Source organism: Vigna angularis, chromosome 3 (genome assembly GCF_016808095.1).
Source record: "Vigna angularis cultivar LongXiaoDou No.4 chromosome 3, ASM1680809v1, whole genome shotgun sequence".
In the NCBI taxonomy this organism is placed as follows: domain Eukaryota; kingdom Viridiplantae; phylum Streptophyta; class Magnoliopsida; order Fabales; family Fabaceae; genus Vigna; species Vigna angularis.
The window spans coordinates 31453305-31463013 of NC_068972.1; the positions used below are offsets into that span (position 1 = coordinate 31453305).

Sequence of the window (9709 nt, forward strand, 5' to 3'; positions counted from 1 at the left end):
CAGCACAATAAAATATTGTTTATGCATTTATCATTTAGATTATGATCTGCTTAATAAGTTGAGATAAAATCGTTTTTTAGCTCATAGATCCACGGCAACTCATTGACCTCATTCTTTCATCCCTTTGGTTAAATAAATAAATAAATAAATAAATAAATAAAAAAATAAATAAAAAATAAATAAAGAGGTTGAATTTTGCCATTCATTCCCCACCACTCATCATCCATCTCTATCACACCATTGTATTCTGCAGCAACAGTCTTGTGCTCACAATCTCCACAAAAGCATGGTATTATCTAAATGTCTAAGTTTAACATTGCATCTTCCTCCTCACCCCACTACTCCTTTTCTCAACCCAGTGCCACCATTCAAAACTCCAAGCTTTTCTTCTTCTCCCAACCATACTTTCTTTCCTTCAAAACTCAAAAAAACATTTCTTTCACCATCCTTAGACAAACTCTTACCAATGAAATGTTCCGACTCTTCAAACTCCATCTCACTACCTGATTTGGAGTTTGAGTCTGATCCCACTCTCACCAATGAAGACCTGAAGCCAACAGCACCGAGTCAAAGGACATTTTCTGGCTTTGAAATAGCAAGTTTATGGGTTGGACTGGTTGTCGGTGTCCCTTCTTACTACCTTGCCGGTAGCCTTGTGGACCTTGGCATGGCTTGGTGGCAAGGCATAGCAACTGTGGTGGCGGCCAACATGGTGCTCTTGGTTCCTTTGGTCCTCACTGGGCATGCAGGCACACGTTATGGCATATCATTCCCAGTTCTTGTTAGATCCTCTTTTGGCATCCATGGTGCTCACATTCCTACACTTCTAAGAGCCCTAATTGGTTGTGGTTGGTATGGAATTGAGTCTTGGATTGGTGGGGAGGCAATTTTCCTTCTCTTGCCAACATCCATTAAGGAAGCTTCATTCTCCCAGCCTCTACCTTGGCTTGGCACTTCCCCTCTTGAGTTTGCTTGTTTTTTGGTCTTTTGGGTGGCTCAGTTGGCCTTTGTCTTGAGAGGAATTGATGGTATTAGAAAGCTTGAGAAGTACTCAGCTCCAATATTGGTTGCTCTCACTTCTTGTCTTCTGATTTGGTCTTGTCTCAAAGCTGGTGGCATTGGTCACATGCTCTCTTTGTCTTCCAAGCTCTCTGCATCAGAATTCTGGTCTATTTTCTTCCCTTCCCTCACTGCCAATATAAGCTTTTGGGCCACTGTGGCTATTAACATCCCTGATTTCACAAGATATGCTAAGAGCCAGAAGGATCAAGTTATTGGTCAAATTGGACTTCCCATCTTTATGGGGGCTTTCACATTTGTTGGTGTAGCAGTCACCTCATCCACAAAAGTGATATTTGGTCAAGTCATTTCTGACCCTATTCAACTTCTTGGTCAAATTGGTGGCCTCACAACTAGGATCATTGCAATCTTTGGTATAAGCCTAGCCATTATCACCACCAATATTGCTGCCAATGTTGTGGCACCAGCAAATGCTCTGGTGAATCTCAGCCCCAAATGGTTCACCTTTAGCAGAGGAGCTCTTCTGACTGCACTCCTTGGGATTGCTTTTCAACCTTGGAGGCTTCTTCAGTCTAGTGAGAGTTTTGTTTACACTTGGCTAGTTGGATACTCTGCTTTGATGGGTCCTATTGCAGGGATTGTTCTAGCTGATTACTATATCATACACAAGACAAATTTGAATATGAATGACTTGTACTCAAAGAGTCATTATGGGGCATACTGGTATTCAGGAGGATTTAATGTAGCTGCTATTCTGGCACTAGTTATTGGAGTTTTACCTGTGGTTCCTGGTTTCTTGCAGAAAATTGGAATTGCAACTTCAGTTCCTAACACTTTTGTTGTGATCTACAACAATGCCTGGTTTATAAGCTTCTTTTCTGCAGGATTCTTGTATTTGGTTCTGTCAAATTTGAGAGGGAAACCTGGTAACTCTGCTGCCAGAGACCCCCTTTTGCCTACAGCAAAGTAAATTCAGAGGACCTCATGGAATGAACCATCTCACCCTATGTGTAAATGTCATACATTGAGATACATCAATATAAAACTTTCTTTATACATTGTTCTTTGGTTGAAATATTTGAATTATGGAATATTCTGTTAATCCTTTTTTATGAAAGTTGTTGTACTCAATTCTGTGCTATATCATTTTAAAAGGTAGCTTGAACACATTTTTTCTTGCAAATATAACTCTTGGAATATGTCATAATATACTTATGTTGCTATATAACCTCTGTTTCATACAAGGGGAACTCAATAACGTGTTTTACAAGTGATTTCCAATCTTGAAACTATGATAAATTAAGTTTGAAAAGGGGAAAGATGATCTTACTACTCACGAGTTGTATTAGTATGAGACCATCAAGTCTATCATAAGCTAAGTATAATTAAAACAAGACTATATTTATGATATAAATAAACAATGAGATGGTGAGTTAATATTTATGATACAATGTATTGTATACAAATTATAAGTATATTTTTCTTCAATTAGATAAAATTATTATAAATGATACGGTTTTTTTTTAACTTTGAAATATTGAAACCTGGGAAAATCATCAAGAGTCAGGGATCATCACATTAACTATATCACCCCCATACTTCATTGTCAACTAATTCAAAAAATATCTTCACGCTATTTTTCCAAAATATAGTTTTTTTAATAAATGCATCCTCAATCTTTGTCTTTTTGAAAAAACTAAAAAAAGTTTTAAGGAAAAAGGTATAATACCAAAAGTGGAAGTAAATCGGTGATTTTAATACTTCTTTGTCTATTAACAAATTCATAAAACGTCTCCTAAAACAATTGGGTGTATGATATGTGATTCTTGCTAAAATAACAAATTGGTAATGTTCGAGACCTAATTCATTGTCAAGATTAAGCTAGGGAAAAATATTTTGAAACTAAGTGAAATAATAATAATTTATATTAAAAATCAATCAATATGAACAACCTAGCACTTTATTCATTATTCCAAGGGATAATCAAATATAAGCAAAAATAAGGTTTTGAAACCATTTAGAACAACACGAAGAAAGTTTAATATTTATTTACTTCAATAATATTTTATACCAAATAACAATTCACACTCCTATAGTTCAAAATTAAGTCTCTAGAGAGTCAAATTATGAATGTGATTTATGGCTTTTATGTTAGAATACTAGTTTTAATTCAGTTCTTGAAGAATTGAATTATGAGCTGGTTTATATATTTATTTTTTTTGTTTTAAAAATGAAGGGAAGGAAATTTGGAAATTTGAAAAATAATTACTTTGAAAAATAAATAGTTTAAAAAATAAATATCATGAATAAAATTAAAAAAATATACATTTTAAAAAAAAGTTATAAAGGTATATATATTGATAAATAATATTTTAGAAAAGTATATATATTAAAAAATAATAAATTAGAAAACTAATTATATATAGAAATAATTATTTTAGTTGAGATCATATTTAAAAATAACAATTTAGAAAATTAATTATTCTAAGAAATAATTTATTAGAAAATAAATATTTGAAAAAATAATTTCTTAGAAAAATAAATATTTAGTGAAGTAATTACTTAGGTTTTTGTTAAATTAAAAACGGTAATATTAAAATTTATTATTTATGATTAAATTATAGATCAATGAAATGTAAATGTAAATAAAGGTAAATGACTTTTGAAAATTTTGTAAATTAAAAAAAATTGAATATAACAAATGGACAAAAAAATTGATTAAATATGAAAGGGAATTTTGTTTGTAGTGTCTAATTATACATGTATATATGACCGCTTGGTGAGAGATTAACTAAACGATCCATTAATAGTCAGATTAAGTGAATTCAGCTACTTATGACTGATTAATCATGAAGGTGAACCGAACGGTCATGCATAAGAGGATTTATCTTTAATGCTGAATAATTTTAGATAAAGTGTGATTACCTTTAATTGGACCGTAATTAGATCATTAGGAATCTAGATCCACACTGAAATCTATAAATATAGGTAGGAGGTAAGGAGGTAGGTGATTTTGTATTTATTATGCCATTAATTCTTAAGTGGCTGAGTCTTCACTGACTTTGTCATCGAAATACCTTCTGCAAGTAACATCCAAGCGTAAAGGACGAACGATAACGTGAGGACGAACATTTAGACCCTTTTCTAACTCATACGACACTGAACCATTAATCTCGACTCCATACCCCGAAACAATACTGATGAGTCAATATTTTATCGACTTCACTTAGCTTATTGTACTAGATTTAATTAGGGAATTATGCTTGAATGTCTATTATTTTCCCATTTTTGCTAATTGTGATTAATTTGACTAGAAATTCTTATTTTAATTAATTTGAATTATCTAAGGCTAATTATTTTCATTATTAATCACAGGAAAATTGTTGGAATATTGTTTTGGGACATCAATGGAGCTGCCATGTCATTCTTCACTTGTCACATCAGCATTTTAGTTTAGAATTTAATTGTGATACGCTGTCGTTGAAGCTATCAAATTAATACTACATTTCAAGGCAACTTCAGTATTGCCAAGTAGTATCCAAGAAAGTAGATAGGGCTAAAGTAACCCTGAGTCGTCTCCCTTCGAACACGGAATTGCTTTCGAATATCTGACTCTTATGAATGTTATGCAATGCTTATGAATAAAAGTAATGGTTGAAGAATGTTTAAAGAATAAATAAGAAACTTAAAAACAGTTATGATTAAATAGGCTAATTCCACTGCTTTTCCAAGATAGATTCATCATCGGTTAATCACGAATAATTGTTCAATTAATTATTGTTTAAGTTTCAAATTAATTAAAGTACATTCTTAATTAATTTGAGGGCGATCGTGCATTTAACCAAAGTAAATTCTCAATCAAATGCAAAACCTTTCTAGATTATTCACAATAAATTCAACCAAAGTACATTCTCAATCAAATTCTATTGTGTTTAATCATGTCTATTCTTAAATCTCCTAACCAAGTTAAAAGTTAATCAATCAAATTAAATTCTCAATTAATTATAGTTGAAATTATTACTACCAACCAAAGTACATTCTCAATTGATAAAAAACCATTTAATCATATGAAAGTTCCTAAATTAAATCAAAGTAGATTCTTAATTAAACCTAGAAACCCTAGAACTCATATAATCAATATGCATGTAGATTCAAACACATTATGATGCAAAAATCTTTACTTTTAACAAGATAGAGAGATGAAAGACATAGAGAGAACAACTTAAATCAATAATCAAAGTAAACAATTGCATTAACTGAACGTAACCTTAGAATCCATCATGGAATTACAGCAGAATAGCCCTAGATGCTTAGTTCTCCATGAATGGAGTTGAATACAAGATGAAAGAAAAGAGAGAGGAGTATGAGAGAATGAATGAAGTGAACTCCCCCCTGGGTCTCTTTATATAGGGCTTGATTGTGCTTGGACTCTGAATATTCAGTTGACAGAATCTTTTATCTTATATCTTCCAAATAACTAAAAGATTTAGATAATTATAACATTATTTGGAAGATATTTTCTGTTGATATTCCCAAATTAAATAAATTCAACAACTGAATTTTATCTTTTAGCTTTTCTGAATTTCTAAAATTACACAAAAGCCTTGAAATTTCTTCTATCTACACTTTAGCCCCTTCTGAATTTCCCAAAATTGCACCAGAAGTCCCTGTTTGACCAGACTTTGACCAGAGAAGGCTTATTGACCAGCTTTGACTCATATGGTCGTGGCCAATGGGAGCTCGCCACGTGTCAGACCCTTTCCCACCCAAAATTAGGGTTTTGTAGATTGGGGAAAGGGCTTCCCCCTCCGCCTCTACCTACGCCGCGAATTGGAGAGTAGCGCGTTGAGGGTTTCGCTGTTTGGATTTCTCTTCTTGCAGGTGCTCGCGGTGCGAAGACGATGGAGGTTAGTGGTGGTCGCGACACGGTGATGATGATGAACACGCGAGGAGGGGGTGCGTCGTGATCAGGCAAGGTGGTTGTGGAGCGATTCTGGATCTGTGTTTCTTTGCAGGTTGAATCGTGATGATGGTCTTCGTGATTCTGGGTGGCTCTGCGAAAAGGATGGTTGATAGTGGTCCGGGGTTGGGCGGCAGTGGTGTTGTCGGCTGCGCTAGGGAGAAGATGAAGATGGTGAGCGAGAAGTGTGGTGGCTGTGTTGATGGTTGCTTGCGGTGGCTCGATAGAAGGACTCGCGAGGAAGAAGAAAGGTTGCACGATGAGGATGGTTGCGGCGGCTTAACGGTGGTGTCGCGACGGCTTCACGGCGGCATGGTTGCGCGATGATAGCTGCCATGGGAGACGGTGACGATGCTGGGTTTGATGGCGGTGCGACATGTGGTTATTGGCCGTGGAAGAAGGTGGTTGATGGTGGCCATTGGCGGCGTAGTTCCTGTGCGACGGCGGCTGATGGCGAGACTCTGTGGTGGCATGTAGTGGCGCGGTGGCAAGGTGGTGGCGGCTAGGGTTCTACTGGAATTGGAATTAGGGTTTCATGCGTGGAAGATGATGATGTGGCAGAGGGGGTGATGTGACAGCATGTGGTTGGCTAAATCTGTGTAGGGAGGATTTGGACACGTAACATGATCTGGTGGAGTCTGATTTAGGAGGGGTAGAAATAGGAAATTTTAGCGGTTGTAGGAGAAAATGCTTAATGTTTGGGCTTGGTTGTTTGGCCTGTTTCAGAAATAGGAGTGTATGTAGGGAAATTTAGGAGGTGCAAGGGTAAAGTCTGCTTGTTGGCCCATCTGTACATTATTTTTCAAATAAAACCTGGTTTTGGGCCTTAATTTGCAATTTGGACCAATTAAACTTTAATTTCAGCTGCATAAATAAACACTAGAACATCCAAGAATAATTTATGCGCTAAAACTCACTATTTACATCTCTTTAATTCCCAAACCCAACAATTCCAATCATCACAAATCCACTTAAAATCAACCATTTAAGCACAATTATCTCATCAAAAATTTGAATTTTAAAGCATAAATGTGGGCATAAATATGCACTCATCAAATTGTAATTTCGTTTTAGTGGATTTTTGGGCAGATTTACCGTTTGGGCCATTTTTGGATTATTTTTGGGAGAGACCCATTTGGAAATTTACCTAGATAGATGTGCCAAGGGGAGGTAGACCTCCCCACTCTCCTTCATTCTGCCATTCATGTTTTTAGGTTTCTTGGAGAGCTCCCATTAGGTTTACGTTTTCTTTCATTGTAATGACTCTTTTTCATTGAAATTTATAGTTGAATTCGTTTTCACATTGGTTTTTGTTCTTTAATTTCATCTTCTATGTTGCCATTGTTCTTCCTCGTCACTTTCGTTCATGGGTGCATTCTGTTTCATCATTTTCATTTTCTGCTTCCACTTTTGAGCTTGCGTTTTTGTGTTCTGCTGGATTCTTCAATCTAAAATTGTATTTTTCCAAGGGCTGTTTGATTCTGCATTTAATCTCGTTTTAGGTTTTCATTCCAGCATTGGGTTTTAGTTTCGTTTTCTTCATTGAGTGTTGTTCAATGATTCAAATTTTGTTTTGCTGTTTGGAAGTTGTTTAATGGAAGCTTAAATTTGTATGGGTTGGTATTAGTAAGGTTTCAATGGTTCCATGAGGTTTCTGAGTTGTTGATGTAACTGCCTTGCTTTGCACCATGTTGAATCAGTTTTGCACTTGCAATTAGAACACGCTTAGTGGTCTAATTGGGTCTTGTTCTCGCTTAGTTAATTAATCCATAACATGCAAAACCAATTAATCATGTGCAATTCGTTTTCTTAATTCGAATTTAGGACAACCCAATTAATCTTCGCTTAATTAGTTGATAGGTGTTAGAATAGGGTAAGAGCAGTGTTTAATTTATTGCTAATCAATGATTGGAAGCATTGTAGCTGAGCTAAACACCAACCTGTCTTTGAATTGTGTTGAATTTTGTGTTTTGGTTTGTTAATTCTAGTCACGAAACTGTCCATAAACCACCCCCCCACCACGTGTTTGATCTAATTCCTGAACCTATTTGGTCCTTGAGAGACGACCTAAGGGTAATTCTCTTAGCTTATACTGCATTTAATTTCTCATTAATTTGATTCGGGTACGACCTTGATCAAATACACCACAAGAAACATTATAATTTCTTATGATTAAAATTGGTAAGAAACATTCAAAATCTATTAATAAAAGTATTTTTCTCTAGAATTTGCCACATTAAGAAAATTTCTATGTAATATTCTTGTATGAAATGACTATTTTATTTCTATAATATGATACTAAAAATTACATAATTATATTTAAGTTTTCACAATTATATTCATGAAAAATTTATGATTGTTTATTAAACATATTTATAAAAATATTCTACGAGAAATATACCAATTTTCTATGAATAATGAAGAAATATACTTTTTATCCAGGAGAAAAAGGCTCTAAAAAAATCATAGATAATTAAACTCTCTTTTTTTGTTAACGAGGAAGAACAAGTATCCCCTGTTAAGGATTGACGATTTAATGGATTAGTTACATGGTGTTGTGGTGTTTTCAAAGATAGATATAAGAGTAGAGTGTCATCATATTCTAGTTAAGGTAGAGGATGTGTAAAAAATAACTTTCATGTCCAGATACAGGCATTATGAGTATGTAGTTATGTCGTTTGGTGTGACTAATGCTCAAGCTTTGTTCATGGACTATATGAACAAAATCTTTAGACTTTTTTCTTAAAAAAATTGTGGTAGCCTTCATAGATGACATCCTTATCTATTCAAAAACTCATGAGGAACATGTTGAACACTATATCATTTAGGACAAAGGCAAGGTTTTCAGTTAGTTAAAGTGTTAGGGACGATATCTCGATCAAGTATAGGTAGTTCTCACAAGAGAAAAAGAGGAGATCATATCTTTCTTTCTACTTAATGAGTGAATTTTTAGGACGAAAATTTTCTTGTTGGGAAGAATGTAAAAACATAGAAAATGGTATTTTAGAAATGATAGTGGTTTAAAAGTAATGAGACTCGATTATTTTAATATTAAATGGTTTTAATATAAATAGTTTTGTTATGAACGAGTTTTATTATTTTAAAATACATCATCTCTCTAGAAATCACTATTTTAGAATTCTTTGACTTCTCTCTAAGAGTCATTTCTCTCTACTCCTTTGATTGAAGAATCGAGATCGTATGATTGATCCTGCTGGTGAGCTCTTCAATTTAGACCGATCAGTTTCTCTATTTGAGTAAGTCGCGTTTCAACTCCTTTTCTTAATCTATTCTTTCATCTATTGTTGTGGGCCTTCTTCTACTTGCATGCGTCTTTTAAGTCATTAATATAAGTCTTTATTGATCAGTGATCATAACAGTATGTTTTGATCATTCTTGTGATGTTTCTATGTATAGATAGAACATCCAACAAGTTAGGAAGAGTTTCGTTGGTTAGGGATTTGTAAGTTGTTGATTAAGTAAAGAAAGCTAATTATAATATTTTTAAGTTATAAATGTTTTAAAATTTCTATTTTTATAATTGTGTGATGAGTGTGATCTGTTGAATTATAGTTAGGTTCTTAATTTGCATGAATTGATTGTATGTTGAAATGTGAAAATGTGTTCTGATTGGTGTTATAAATGAAATTGTTGAGTTAGTGAAGATTGTGTAATATGAAATTTGGTATGCTTTGGCAGTTTTTATTTGAATGTTTGATTCTCGGATTT

General features: G+C 34.1%; 1 protein-coding gene across 1 annotated transcript; it reads left to right on the forward strand.

Annotated features, from left to right (window-relative positions):
- Positions 1-217: 217 nt before the first annotated feature.
- LOC108325056 (purine-uracil permease NCS1) lies at positions 218-2076 on the forward strand. The gene has a single exon (XM_017558048.2). The coding sequence runs from the start codon at positions 287-289 to the stop codon at positions 1988-1990; it is 1704 nt and encodes a 567-aa protein (XP_017413537.1). The 5' UTR covers positions 218-286; the 3' UTR covers positions 1991-2076.
- Positions 2077-9709: the final 7633 nt, after the last annotated feature.